The 14,759-nt window shown below is 36.5% G+C and overlaps 1 protein-coding gene across 1 annotated transcript in view; it reads right to left on the bottom strand.

Moving 5' to 3' along the window:
* Window positions 1-766: 766 nt before the first annotated feature.
* kank3 (KN motif and ankyrin repeat domains 3) overlaps window positions 767-14,759 on the bottom strand; it is a 41,370-nt gene continuing 27,377 nt past the window's right edge. The window contains exons 5-12 of the mRNA XM_015380336.1: window positions 12,355-12,448; window positions 11,963-12,196; window positions 11,761-11,851; window positions 10,559-10,778; window positions 9,619-9,761; window positions 4,724-4,924; window positions 3,287-3,388; window positions 767-1,412 (exon numbers count right to left, since the gene is read on the bottom strand). Of these exons, the coding sequence (XP_015235822.1) occupies window positions 1,350-1,412; window positions 3,287-3,388; window positions 4,724-4,924; window positions 9,619-9,761; window positions 10,559-10,778; window positions 11,761-11,851; window positions 11,963-12,196; window positions 12,355-12,448 (1,148 nt within the window). The 3' untranslated portion in view covers window positions 767-1,349. The remainder of the gene's footprint in view (window positions 1,413-3,286; window positions 3,389-4,723; window positions 4,925-9,618; window positions 9,762-10,558; window positions 10,779-11,760; window positions 11,852-11,962; window positions 12,197-12,354; window positions 12,449-14,759) is intronic.

Raw genomic sequence — 14,759 nt, 5'->3', positions numbered from 1 at the left:
CATCGTAATTACGTCTATAATTGAATTAAAGTGGGATAAAATCAGACCGACCAAACACAGCCCAATTTTCAACAACTATTTCTGGACTAAATCAAGACTATGACTGACCAACCAGATTTAGCCTAAAAACCAACTTCTGAATGAGGTCCGATGTTTTGGGGGATGGAAATCAATTTATTAACCAATGGAGGTCTATATTTGGAGTCACACACAAAATTAGAGTGAAAAACTCTACAGGCTGATTCATCTTTGATGTAATGTCCTTAAACAGGTCAAAATTAGACTCCTGACTGACCTTCCTTAGATTTTTTTTGTGTGTTGATTTGGATGCATTGGGCCAGAAACTTGCTGCATGTTGGTGGAAGGAATTATGAAAGAATATATCATGTTAAATAACCCTTCACCTGATTAAAAAAAAAAATGCAGATAAAACTATCTAAATGCCTCACTTTGTCAAGTTTTCTTTTGTGTTGATTACTGTGTTGTTGTGATTACTATTGCTGTTATACAGTTACTTGTTTTACTTTTTGTTTTGCATGCAATTAAAAGTTTTTTTATTTGAAAGGCTGCAGCTTATGTGCTGAAAGCTGCAAGAAAATGCTTTAGATGTTGGTTTTCTGTCAAAACTTAATGTATTTACAATGATTTGGTTAGTGAATAAAGGAACACTTTGCTAGTAAATAATAAAAAAAAGCATCAGTTCTGTTTGTTTTTAGATGACACAGATTTATGCAAATATATTTATTTGATATATCATTTATATAAATATATTTAACATACATTGCTGATTACAATTTTTAAGCATTACATTCTGTTTAACAAAAAAATATCTTAAAATATTGTAAATTCCGAGCTTTAAATGTAGGTGTATTTTTTTTTATTCTGACCAACACTTTACAGAAGAAGCAAAGTAACAGGATTGAGGTGCTTAGCACATCTGGTAAATGAAAATGGATAGGATAGCAAGAGTAGAGCAGGTTTTAAATGTCATCTGAGTGATAGATTTCAGGTAAAACAACAGCTGAAGACTTCTACATGTGTATCTAATTAAGCATGTATGAGTGTGCTGCAGTTGACAGTAAAATGTTAGTTATGTGCAAATAATGTCATGTTTCATTTCCCATTACACAAAAAAATACTGTTTTTAGTTCAACGGGTAATAACAAAATACAACCATTATTTTTGGAAAAATAGTATTCTCATATCAACAATACTTATAAAGGTAGAACATATAGCAGTACATTTTAATTTAAAATAATGTATTTGAATAAATTCCAGTTGAGCGTTCCACAGCTCCAATCCAGTTGTATTTGCAGGTCCATCTGCTTAGACGAAGAGCTGGGGTGGTGTCAATCTGCGGGCCAGGACTTGTGTGGGTTTGTGCTGCTCCTTGGTTGGGCCTTTGGACTCCCCTGAACCATCAAAAAAATAATGAAGGGTTTTAGAAGTAAATAAATATTTTATTTCTGCAGGTAGATGGACAAAGTGCTTAAATTCCTATAGCTTTTCTGCAAATAAGGATTCAGATGGTGGCCCATTCAAGGGCCTTTTTGCATAACCAAAATCATCAGTTTACTTTATTCATTGTCCACCAGATTTAAGCTGTCAGAAAAAAAACTTTTTGTTGCTGGCAAAAAGTTACTTGAAACAAAAACCTCTGAGGATTGAGTGATTGTGGGGGCTAACTGTTTTACTTTCTAGGTGTATTTGATTTTTTAAGAAAAGTAATTTTCTTAGGAAGGAAGGAAGGATGGACCTATCCATGGATTATAATGGCATTTTTTTTTCTTTTCCAGCAAAAACAATCCCAAACAATTTAACTGAATTCGGAGAAAAAGCCCTGCTCCAGTCTTTTTCTTTCCGTCCTGTTTTCTGAAGTTTTCTGAAGTTTTCTGAAGTCTCCTTTGCAGAAGTGTCTCCTTTCCTGCCTCTTTTGTCTGAAGCCAGTTTCTTAGCTTTAGTCTTTACCTCTCTCTGTGTATAGATGCACCTGCACTTACTTCTTGCTGTTCTGCAAAGGAGGCTTCACAAAATAGTTTACCACTCCTCAAACAAACTGGGGGGGGTCCTTTGTGGTGAAAAAGTCTGAACATATTTCTCCAGAATGCCAACATGATTGCAAACATTTAAACAGTTTGTTTGCAAAACGTTTGGGGTCTGCAGGGATGTAAGCTGCCCTGGATGGAGTTCAGCCCCATAATCTCTGTAGAGTTAATTATCCTCTGCAGGTTGGACCTATCCAGCCGAACTACAGAATGAAGGACGTACAATGACAGACTGAACATGGCAGGGTAGACGATAACCTGCAGCCTGCCTGTGGAAGATTGTACTTCCTAAATTGCTGCAGCAAGTACAGTCTGCAGAATTGCTTTTTTAGTTGTAATGTTTTTAATTCTTTTTTTACAATTTAGTCTGCTCCCACATTATAAGGCTGCTTGGCTTAGCATTACCACTTTGTTTAGAATTAAGAGTTTGGAATGATTCATTACTTTAAAATAATCCCAGAAAATACAAACAGTGCCTTGAGGCATTTGTTGGTTTATATTTGTAAGTTATACTGTAATATACATTTTTCCTACGGAAACAAGGGTGCAAAATAATAAAAACATTAAACAAAGGGGCGCTCTGTTTTCGTGAACAAACTATGTTTAGCATGAAATAAGAATATCGTTTGCACTAAATGTTAATGAGCAGGAATCTATACCTCGGCATGTTTGCTATGCAATGATTAATGTGAAATAAGAGACAATTTTATACCATTTATAATTGCCTGGTGGATTTTAAATATCTCGATTTACAAAAATTAAAATGATTAATTATAAGGTTTTTAAAGTGACATGCTTGTGTACTTACTGTTGATTTATTCTGAACTCAGAACACTGTCTGCAGAAGCAGGATAAAACCTAAAGGGGGCAGCAGAGAGCTATAAATCCAAGCTGCCCACACCCTTAACACAATAAAGGTGCTCTTTCTCTTCTTTAGATACAAGAGTTTCTTGTTGCACAGCCAATAAATGTGCTTGATCTACTACATTAACTGGCTAAAACTTTATTTTGCTGCATGATGTCTTAAATATAAACAGAAGGGTGTCTCATTTTTTATTTACAATATTTAAATCCACACTGCTCTGTCAGCATTGTCATGTTTTTCCACTTTATCAATGGAACTAGGCTTTAAACGTGCCTTATATGTTAATTTTAATGTTAAATACCCATGACATGTTGGCTACATCAGCATATTGTGTGTGACCGTCCACAGTTAACCAAAGCAGGAGGAATGGACTTACCAGAGCAGTCTGGCTCTTTGCATAGTTCATATGGGCATAGAGAAGCACAGCTGTGTCATTGTGGGCCGCCTCCAATGCAATGGACAGTGCATTACTGCCATCCTACAGACAGAGGGAAGCAGAGCAGAATTAGCAAGCGTCAGATCATTGTCTAAGAAAGAATCTGAACCCATAGTTTTGCCCTTTTAAATGGCCTCGTGATTCACATTGTGCATGGCTGTTTCTTTTTTCCAGTGGTTCCAACTGTTAGGCAATTTGATAATTATGGCCAGGTAAATTAGTGTCATGCATCTGTGATTAACCAGTTAAACAAAACAGGGATTCCTTAGAAATACTTCTCAATGTCCTCAATATTCATTTTCCAATTGGCTATTTACTTCTTAGGTGCTTGGTTGCACGTAACTTAATGTAAGGGTATAAAACTGTGCAGAATGTATAGGTACATGGATATAAATGCCACAGTAATACTTTCATTTCTATCATGTATTTTATGTAGTTTTATCATATAAGATCTTAATAAAATTTTAGATTGATTTAGTAAAGTAAAAAAGTATTCCAAATGTGAGTGAGCTTGTGTGTAGTCTTGCAGCAACAGGAATAAATGCAAGGTTTCACGTCATGTTGGAAGTAAAAGCTTTGCATATTTTGAATGTAGAGAAAACAAACCAAACAAAGAGAGAATCTGATGAATCATGAAAAGAAGTAAGCTCAGCCTAACTTTAAACACAGTATGTCAGCCTTGCAGTTCATTACAGTGTTTTGTCTTTTTAGTGCAGTTGGGGGAGAGGATGGGGCCTTCCCAAATGTCCAGCTGTGCTGTACTGAAACTCTATCCAGACGCAGCCTCTTCCAAATGGCCAACTTATTCTGGCACAGATGTGAGCACTCAAATATCTGTCTGCCTGGTTTCTCCCCAAGCACCCAGACCGAACAATTCACTGTAAATCACTTTAGGAATCACAAGGCTGCTGGGGGAGCTTTAGAGGAAGTAATAAGGAAGGTTTGGTCTCTAACTAGATTTTCACCCGGGAAGTTTTCTGTTTTTGGCTACTGGTACCTTTTTACATTCAACTCATTTTCAATATGTTTCTAAACGGATAAGAAGTTGCTGTTAGGTTGTTTATGGGTCATTTGAAGAAGTATACAGAGAATCAAAATGAGTCTGCAGGCCCTAGTGTCTGAAATGATCAACAGATGGGGGGGTTAATTCTCCCTCTGGGACATTTGAGCAGCATAGCAACTTTGTTTCCTGCTGACTCACAGGCAGATGACACTAATCTGATTGTGCTTTTTTATCATCGCTTCCTAAGTGAGAAAGTTTCCAGCAGTGTGAGAGGAGAGTAATGAGCAGAAAATTATTTCCTGAACGCATTTAGATGGTCAAACAAAAAAAACAAACTTTTGTGCTCGTTTGCAGAGCCTGCTTGAAAACCTTACGTTGTCCATGATGGATATGTCACAGCCAGGCTGTTCCAGGAGCAGTTTGACTATCTCTGCCCGGCCGTGCTCACTGGCACACATCAGAGCTGTGGATCCCTCGTCGTCTTGGACATTTACATCAGCTCCACACTCCAGCAGGGCCTGCACCATCTCCTGCCGTCCGTGGCTCACTGCTAACATCAGGGCTGTCTGGCCTGCCTGTTACAGGAAAAATACACAAAGTTTTATTTGTTGTTTGGACAGAGGTGGTGGAAAAGAATAAAACTAAATATGCAAAGCCTGCTGTGGATGTACAGTAAAATGGTCATCCCATTATCGGATTGTGGAATTAATCACGGCAGCTTTTAAATGACAGACATGCATTAGGTTCCCGACTTTGTTCTATTTTTGATTGCTGCTGTTTTACCTGTTTCAAAGTTAATAAGCAGCAGAAACTGGTACATTCTTAATTCCCTTCTTTAAATGTGTTGCCTGCCACATGTTTTGTTCCCTGCAGCAACAATAACAAGCTCCAGTAATTGGATTTATAGAGAATGATGCCATAAATTCAGTCCCATGACTGGGCAGTCAGGCGCCACAAACCCTACACAACCTGATTAAATCAGCTGCAGAGATAAAACCACTTACAAAAAACTCAGTTTCTCACAATGGCCGCACATTTTGGTGCATACATTCTAGCCTGAAACCAATTATTCCCTTAGTTTAAAGCTGTTCACTAGAATTTAAGGAGAGGACTCATTCCTAAAGTTTATTTTTTAATTTGCAAAACAGACGACTAATTTGTGACGAGCATGCTTGAATAAAGGAGATAAAAACTCATCTGATCATGTCAACAACAACTCTAACCAGCACAGTGGAAATATCAGCAGTGACGTCAGTGATGCAGATCAGTGATTCAGGAATCCTTAAATGCTAAAGAGAAAATTGTTCTGTTTTCAGAGCATGAAAGGGCAGCTGAAGGGGACAAAGTCTTTAGGACATTAAAACAGCTGACAATGGAGGAAGGAGGAGCAGGGCCAGAATCTTTTTAAAGAAAACTTCACCCTATATTTCAGTTATATTTGAAGGACCACTGGAAGAAATCTGACTTTAAATAAAATGTCCCCAATTTGTATATATTTTGTCCTAAATCTAAATGTAACAGTTGGACAATTGATCAAATCTGTGAAGCTAAACCACCCACTAAATGGTCTAAAGCTGAATAGTAATAGTGAATTTGTCTACTGTGAGATCAATAAAGTCAATCAATTGAGTAAACCTCGAGACACTTGTTTCTTTACAGCCTTCAGTCAATCATCCACCTTTGTCCAGATAAACTATATTTTTTTAGAGCCACAAGAGTTTAGGAAGGAAATTAGCTATTGTGGAATTTTCCACAATATCTTCAATAGGAAATCCATATTTTCATGTTTTACAAAAAGGGAATGAGTATTAACCTTGATTAAAAAAAAAAAAAAATCCCACAAAAAAAGATGTTGAAACAGCAGTTTGCATCCAAAAAGACCACGACAAATATTTTATTAGAAGAATATTCCTCAAAATATTAGTATTTATGTGGAAGTGTTTTACATATATTGCATTTAAATGCCAAGGAAAAAACATGAACGTTCACATTTATTTTATTGGTTATATACTATTACTGCTCAATCGGATGTGCAGGTTACACACACCTTGTGTAGAGGATTCATAAACCATGGCTGCAAGAAACAAATGATGTTTTTCTTATGCAGTCGATCTTATTCAATAGAACCTTCCAGAACCATCAGCTATCCGCGTGAGCCGGAACCCTGAGTGAATTACTTATTACTTATTTAACTTTTAATGAAGCTTAGTGATTTTTATCTGTATCTAAATGACATTATTTTTTATTGATATTTAGCCCTTGTTTAATCTCATTGTTTCTTTGCATACATAATTGATGTGATGATCATTTCTTCCTCATCATTTTCCTCAGTAAAATCCTTTTAAGTCCACTGTGTGCAGCTGTAGATTTCCTCCTTAGGTCTCAATAGCTTAGCTTTTTGGTGCATTAGGTCAGTAGCTTAAACTTCAGTCATACCCAACTAATTTTTTTGTCCAAATATTTTTATTTGTTCTTAGAAACATTTATTTTCAAGTTGTCCGTTAAAGAATTGGGCCCTGAGGACACCTACTGCCTTGGAAAGATGGAACCAACTCCAGTTCTGTTATTTTTTCTCCAAATCAAACTGATTTGATGTTTCTGTACTGAAGCTTCATAAATTTGTCTAGATGTCTCCAGTGTGGAGTTGCTCTGCATGTCAGACACCATCTTTGTTTTTTTTTAATCTCTATTAATGGATGGTATAATCCTAGCAAAGGTTTAATGATCAGCTCTTTGTTTACGACCAGGTTTCCTGTTAATCAGCCATCTGCAAGCCTCACATGTAAACTGCTAAAATAAACCAACTCTGGGATTTGTTTCAGAAATAAAAATCACAGGGTGAGTCCATGTTTATTACTCTCAGTGTAATCCAAAGTAAAGTCTTTCATTAATGTCAGTGTTGTCTGTATTTTGTTAAGGTCTGTTTCAGCAAAGCAAGAATGCTGAGCTGCTAAAGTGGTTTAATGTCAGATATGATCTGTAAAACAGATGACGGAACGCTAGAACAGGGATTGTACATTTTGGAGCAGCTCTAATGTCAGGAAAGACGTTAGTTTAGATGCTAAATGTGGTACAACTATTTATTTAATATCAGGCTAATATTTTTCATCCTAAAGCCGGGGCTCTGTGGGGAAATCTTTGGGACCTCCAAAAGTACACTAAAGTGCCTTTGCTTGGTTCATTTCGACTTTTTGGCTTTTTCCAAATAAAAAGAGGAATTAATGTTGATTTATAACATTTTTCTGTTTTTGCTTAAATAATTCTAAAACAGAGTGACACAAATGCACTTATTGCTCTGGTTCTTTGTCAAGTCATTTTTTTTTTTTTTTTGCCATAATTTCCTTCAACTATCAATGTTTGATAAACAAATGTGAAGTGATTTTTAAAAAATCCTAATTTTTTAAATGCTAAAGTATTTCAGAACATCAAACAAAGGCAAATATCTGTCAAAGACAAAACAAGTGAACACAAAAAGTGATGCCCTTAAATCTTATATCTGGTTGGGCAACAACTGCAACCAAGCATTTGTAATAATTTGCAATGAGTCTTTTACAGAGGAGGGTAGTAACTAGTTACATTTACTCAGTTATATTTACTTCAGTAACTTTTTGAAAAAAAACTTATGAGAAGTTTTACACCATTGCACTTTTTACTTTTACATGAGTAAAATATTAGTATCACTACTTTCTCTAGAGTAAAATTTCTGTCTACTCCATCTCCATCCTACTCCTAATTTAACCAATTCTAAATTCTGTTACGATTGATTTTGTAAGCTTTATAGCTCAGAAGTATTAAATCACAAGGTACAGTATGATAATGGGCAGTCTGTAGATCAGTTATTCAGTACTTGAGTAGCATTTTTACCGAATATTTTTTTACTCTGACCTGATTGTTTTCTTTAAAAATACTTTTTACTTTTACCTGAGTAAAAATATGATAAAGTAGTGGTACTTTCACTTAATTACAATTTTTTTTTGCTACTCTATCCACCGCTGGTCTTTTTAAACCCTGTGGAGGGATTTTGTCGCTCCGATCTTTGCAGAATTGTTGTATTTTAGCCCTATTAAACTGGTTTTCAAGCACGAACAGCCTTTTTAAGGTCAATCCAAGATATCTATTTTGTTTATATTCAGATGTGGCCTTGCTGGTATGCTTTTTTTCATCGTCCTGCTATAGAACCTCATTTTACCAAAATATTGCTGGACATTTTCCTCCAGGACAGGCAATGCAAGTCTTTCAGGTCCTAAAGCAGCAAACAAGACTATTATACCAGACTATTACACTGCCAACACCTTACTCTACCGGTGTAATGTTCTTTTTTTTTTCTGAAATAAAGGTTTTACTTAAACAACTGTTGTGTTTTTTTTAGAATTCTGCCATGGAGGCATTTTTACCCATTATCAATCTTATGGGGGAGGAATTACAGTAACACAAATTTTAAACTTCATATTTTTTAGCCAATAGCTCGTTCTGGTTGCATAAAAGACTTTCTGAGCGATTACAGCATCCTGGAAGCATTTTATTTGTTATTTTTGTGTTTTGTGATTTGTTTACACTGAAGCAAATGAAGCCCTTGGACGTGTACTTATAAAAACACAGTATGATTGGAGGTAAAACACTGCGCATGTGCACAATGGGTAAACAAGGAAGTAATGAGGCTAAGCCAACTAGCTAGCACCTTCCATCAGAGTTGGTAAAATAATGAAGACAAGTCTTTCCCACAACGTATTGCAAATGATCAGGCCCAATTTGATAACTGTGAAGCTTTTCAGTACTGTTTGTTGCAACTCAATTAGTCAGGCAGGTCCTATTCATGGTTTCCTGACTGAGAACAGGTATAGCAGTAATTAGACCTTGCTGTCGCTACAGATAGTAAACTCAGTTCAGATAAAACACTGTTATTTTTTACCTGGGGGGCAATCACTTTTTCACACAGGCATATGTAGGTTTGGATAAAAAAAATAAAATGCATTTAAAATATACTTCTGCTGCTTCCTAGGGTTGTCTTTGAAACTTGCAAGTGTGACAAACATGCAGTAAAATAACGCATCAAAAAGGAAGCAAAACACTTTTGTCTGATTATTTTATAATTCAGTTATTAAGTTATTAATAGTAATTTAGAAAAATGTATTTGTTTTCTAGACTTTATATGCTTGCCCAATAGAAGAAGCATTTCTTTGGGTTTTAAAGGTTGCTGATCCTAAGGAAATGCCAGTGGATAAATAAAGCTACCGTAGTTATAAAATGGCTGTCTTGAAGTGTGTCTCACCTGGCTGGCCTTAGCGTTGACATTCCCCTGGCTGAAGAGCTTCTTCACCACAGCCATGTCTTCCTCTTCTTTTACAGTAGAGAGAGCTGCCAACATGATGGCTGTGTAGCCCGCCTTGTTCTGCTTATCCACACAGCACACACCTGGAGGAACCATGCATAATTCTGAGAGCCGAAAGAAAATGGCAGAGCTCCTGCAGATGTGTTATTTCAGCATGGCAATAAATCTGAGGTTTGTTTCCAATGTATCTATATACTAGCATTTGCTCTAAGCATTAGATCAGTTAGGAACCAAAGGAAGAAATGGTCATTTTGTAGGGAAAAAATATCAAATGTTATGATTTATGAAGGGTTTTCTACAGCAAAATGCTGATTTACCTTTAGGTCATTTTATTTATATTTCATTAGAGAAATAAAGATTTTTAATTTGTCCCTAGAAGAATTTATTCCCATGTTTTAAGCAAAATACTGTCTTGAAAAATGGATCCAATCGATGTTCAATCATCTGGGCTTTTGCAAATATTAAGAAGTTTTGTTATTTAAGGCTGTGAGAACTTCTGTGTCTGAAGAAAGTAATAACGAAATACATATAAAACTATTTCTTTTCATTTTTGACACATAGCAAATGATCCGGAAATACCACATTTTTCTTCAGTGCATATAAATATCTGGTCTACAGTGTTAATATGTTTCGCTGGACAAGTTAACTTGACATTTGTTTTAATAAAGCACATTGTAATTCTAAATGAATGTGTGTATTTCCCATTAGAACTAACAAAGGACAAAGAACGATTTGCACTGTTTAAAGGTCAAATTAGATTTGCTAGAGAAATCAGAAGGCAAAATCTAGGGAGCGGATGCTAAAAGACACGTAGACACAAGACATGGGTGGAATCATAACAGCTGTGGAAGTCCATGTTTGTTGTCACCATTTCACTCACCAGTATCCAACAGCAGTCTGACTACCCCAAAGTTGGAGTGGGAGACACTGTAGTGAAGAGCTGTGTTGCCGTTGCCATCAGTCATGTTGACCACATGCTCCAGCAGCGCTGATGACACCTCAGAGAAGGCCATGAGGTAGTCAGAAACCCGTGATGGCTGAGCCATCTTTGCACTGGAGACCCGGAACCACTCAAGCTGCACAGTGTGGGTGCTGGATAGCTGAAGAACGTAAGAAAAAAGCAGGAAAAATATGAGATAAAAGAGCTAATTTACCGAGAAGTCCTGCAGTTCAGTCATAAGTTGCCACTGGGATCCAGGAACATTTATGTGAACAAATTTAGGCTGTTCTCTGATCAAAGTAGAGTCAAAGCTACATACAGACTCAAATATGCCTCTCAAAAATATGTGATGGTTTCTCTGCAAGTTGAATAGAAGGGTAAGCTTATGTTTTGAAGACTTACTCTGACTACTCCAAAGTTTTTTACTTTTTTTGACTTGATCTTAAATGTATTGTGATGTTAAAGGGGATTACTAGGGGACAGTGATTCACCTACATGTTATGAATGCTGGTGTACCATAAATGATCAATTATAAACAGAACGGCTCCAAAATGACACAAAACTCATATGGGTGAGTAGAACATGATGTAATAACGTAAAATCAAGGGCCCAATGGAAAAAAAAAACTGTGTTTCCCTTTAACTTAAATTCTAATCTCTGGTTCTGTTTAACTGGGTTTATGACGGACAGTGATTCTTCAGTTGATAATAGTTTTGATCCTTAGTGGTCCCTGTCTTCTACAGTATGACATTCTTAACAGTTCCTTTTTATTTTGAGTTTTCCAGAAAGGTTTGATCTTTGTGTGGATAAAAGAAGCTCACATTGAGCCACTGTATGGCCCTAGGTTGAACACTATTAAAAATCTATTAAAAGCAGCCTCTGCAAATTAGTTGGGGCCACGGTGTCTCAGGAGTTAGGGGTTCATTCTGTATCCACTGGGTTGGCAGTGTCAGCCCCTACTCTGTCTGTCTCAGCCAATGTGTCCCTGGCTAATATAACTAACAGACCCTGCCTGCTGTTGTTGGTCAGAAGGCCCTGTGGAGGCAGCTGTATGGAAGCATCAGGAATTTGCTTTGCTTTATTTTGCATGTTTCTGATCTATAAACTGTGCTAAGAAACAAGAAAAACCTGCAGGCACGCACCACTTCTTTACTCTTCAGTGTTTTCACATCATCGTTCAGGTGGTTCTTCAGAATTAGACAGGCTTCTCGCATTTTTGAGCTGAACTCAAACCTGTAGCAAACAAGCAGAACATGCTCTCATTGACATGAAAATTAAACACAGATAGAGCACTAAACTGAAACCCTCAAGTATCTGTTTTCCCAGTCAACTTTTCAAACCCACTTTTCTTTCACAGCATCTGATGAATAGTTTGTGGCTCTCAGCGTTTCCTCATCCGTGTCGCTCTCATCCAGGTTGACATTTCTCTCCTCTTCTGAAGTTTCTTCCTCCAATGCTGCCTCATCTTCCTCTGTGCTATCCAGACACTCGCCTTCTCCACTTTCTCCAGAGGAACTCCCGACTTCCTCTTCCTCCTCTTCTTCCTCTTCGTCTTCTTCACTAGAGGTGGATTCATACCTGAAAGAAAGAAGCCTACCCATTAACAGCAAACACAACAAGTAGCTTTAACCAGCTGGCTGTGAGCTGGAATTAACGTTCAAACCTTTAGACAGTGGGTCAGCCTCATTTTATTTTGCAATGTTAAAAATAAGTAACAGTATGTTGTAATCACGTACCCTCCATTCAGAATGCCAACAAACTGCAGACTCTTCTTACGACTCTCGCTCGAGTTAGTCCCATCCTTTCTCTTCATGATTGATTTCAGCATACCTGTCAGCACAAACCTCTCAGATGAGCTATGATATCAGATTCACTTGAGAAACAAAAAAAATAAATGTATAGCCTCTTTTTAAAAATCTGGATTGCATTTCCTTTTCTATCAGATTTTAAATACCTTTATAAAAACAGCTACAAAAAAACATTTTTGCTATATATTTATATCAGCATGTCTTATATTTATCCCCTGAGGATTAGAAAATTCAAACTTTTATCACAAACCTGTTATTATTGTTGCACCCCCAAGTTTTCTAGGGATAGTAAATAATCCTTAGAAAACATGAATATTTACAATTATGTTTCTGGTGAGTAAAGGTGTATTTCTCCACAGGACTGTAATTATCTATCTATCATCTGCAGTCCAACCCAAGATAGTTTGTAGAGATATTTCTTCTTCGTGTATAATCTTGTTAATCTTGTCATGAGTAGAGTATTTAATTTTTTTGATCCCATAAAAACCAAAATTGCAGACATAAACATTACAGGGGCTTGGCCAGATAAAGCACTGGGACCTTTACTGCACTATTATTCTGACACGTCTGCTCTATAAATCCTGTACTGTAGTGTGAGACAATTTATCTCCTGGAGCCTCCTGTTTTTAGAGGCTAACTAGAACAAATACTGGGATAAAGGAATTTCACCATTTCAAGATGTATAATCTCTTTGACAGTGGCTTTATTTATTTTTCTGTTGGTGTATTTTATGACAAATACAAAGTTGAATTAAATCTTAAACATTACCAAGGCTTTATCTGTACTGATAGAGCACAACAGCTCATTTATTTTTACAGTTAACATGTTAATTGTTTCTTCCAATGTTGGGGTGGTGTATCAGGATCTTTAAATTTGTTGTCAAAGGAATGTTTTACTTTTGGTAGTTTAATCCGTTTCAGGAAAAATGCATTTATAATGCTATTGATGCATACAACGATGGGAACAACAGATTTTGCAAAATAACAGATTAAAGTAAATAAAAATGGCAAGAAAATAAGCATAAACATCCAATTTTCTTACTATTCTGTATTTCTAAAGGGTCTGTTCCCTACACATCAGATATATGCAAACCCCAGCCCAAGATATCTACACATACAAAACCAAATTGTCAGGTTAGCATATAGACTGAGTTATTTGTATGAAAGATGAATTGGACTACTTAGAGGAAGACCAAAAGCAAAAATATACAAACACAACTTGGGTAAGAATCAGAAGATAAACCCAACAAACACCTAAGGGAAAAAAAGTGGTTGATCTGGCCCAGACAGTGACCAGACTCCATCCAACAGAACATAAGGATACCATTACCAATCATTAAAATCTGATTAAACAGCTTGGCCGAAGGTCTTTAAAGTCTAGCACCCTGATAATGTTTCTATAACATTTTGTTTAAAAATGGGTCTGTCTCAGCAGGACTGATATATTTAAACACGCTACTTGTCGTTTCATTAAATCACGTCACAGTGATTTTATGACACTCCACAGTCAACTGTTACAGTAAAGCTACCACAACACCGGAGGGCAAATAAAAAAACTACAACTAATGGAAAAATCACAGAGTATCGGACAATGCATGCTGGTCACCACTTTCTGCAGAGTCAGTAGCTACTGTACAGTTCTCCACACTTCAGATGTTAGATGATGTCTAAAAACAGTAAATAAAGAAAAAGTTTCCTCATGGCTGAACACCTACGTCCAAGTCAGAGGCCTGCAATAGAAAACACTATCATTGCTCTCTAGCAGTGCATCTCTAGAGTTAGACAAAAACAATCATGATCCACTGTTTAATAGTCCGGTTAAGTGTCAATTTCCTAATTCCAATAAAACTACACTTTTCAAAGTGTTTTGCTAATTATTAGTTTTTGTGCCAAGAAAATAAAGGTCTCTTTTTTTTGCTTAGAATCAGTGTCAACTGTTTGAGGGTCCCCACTTCCTGTTTCAACATGACGGTGGTGCTCCTGCTTGAAAGAGAAGGTCTATATTGAACTGGTTAAGCAAGTTTGCTGTGGAAGATTTTGACTGACCTGTACAGAGATTTGACCTGTACTTAACATCTTTGGGGTCAATTACAGTTAAGACTTTGAGCTGTCTCTTCAAACATCAGTGTCTGGCCTAAAAAATATTCTCCTGAAAGAATGGTTCATAATGGTTAAGGTAACCACACTCGGTAAAGGTTTAAAACAATCTCCAAAAGATAACCAGTCTTTTTGGGTCTTTGAACATCTAAATGGCTTAATAATAGATGTTGCTTTCAGTGAATAATTCTTTAATTACTGAATTGGCAAGAACATCTGGCAGCATAAAAAGAAACC

This window comes from Cyprinodon variegatus, unplaced genomic scaffold (assembly GCF_000732505.1).
Source record: "Cyprinodon variegatus isolate N-32 unplaced genomic scaffold, C_variegatus-1.0 Scaffold211, whole genome shotgun sequence".
Lineage (NCBI taxonomy): Eukaryota > Metazoa > Chordata > Actinopteri > Cyprinodontiformes > Cyprinodontidae > Cyprinodon > Cyprinodon variegatus.
This window is presented reverse-complemented; position numbering and strand designations above follow the sequence as displayed.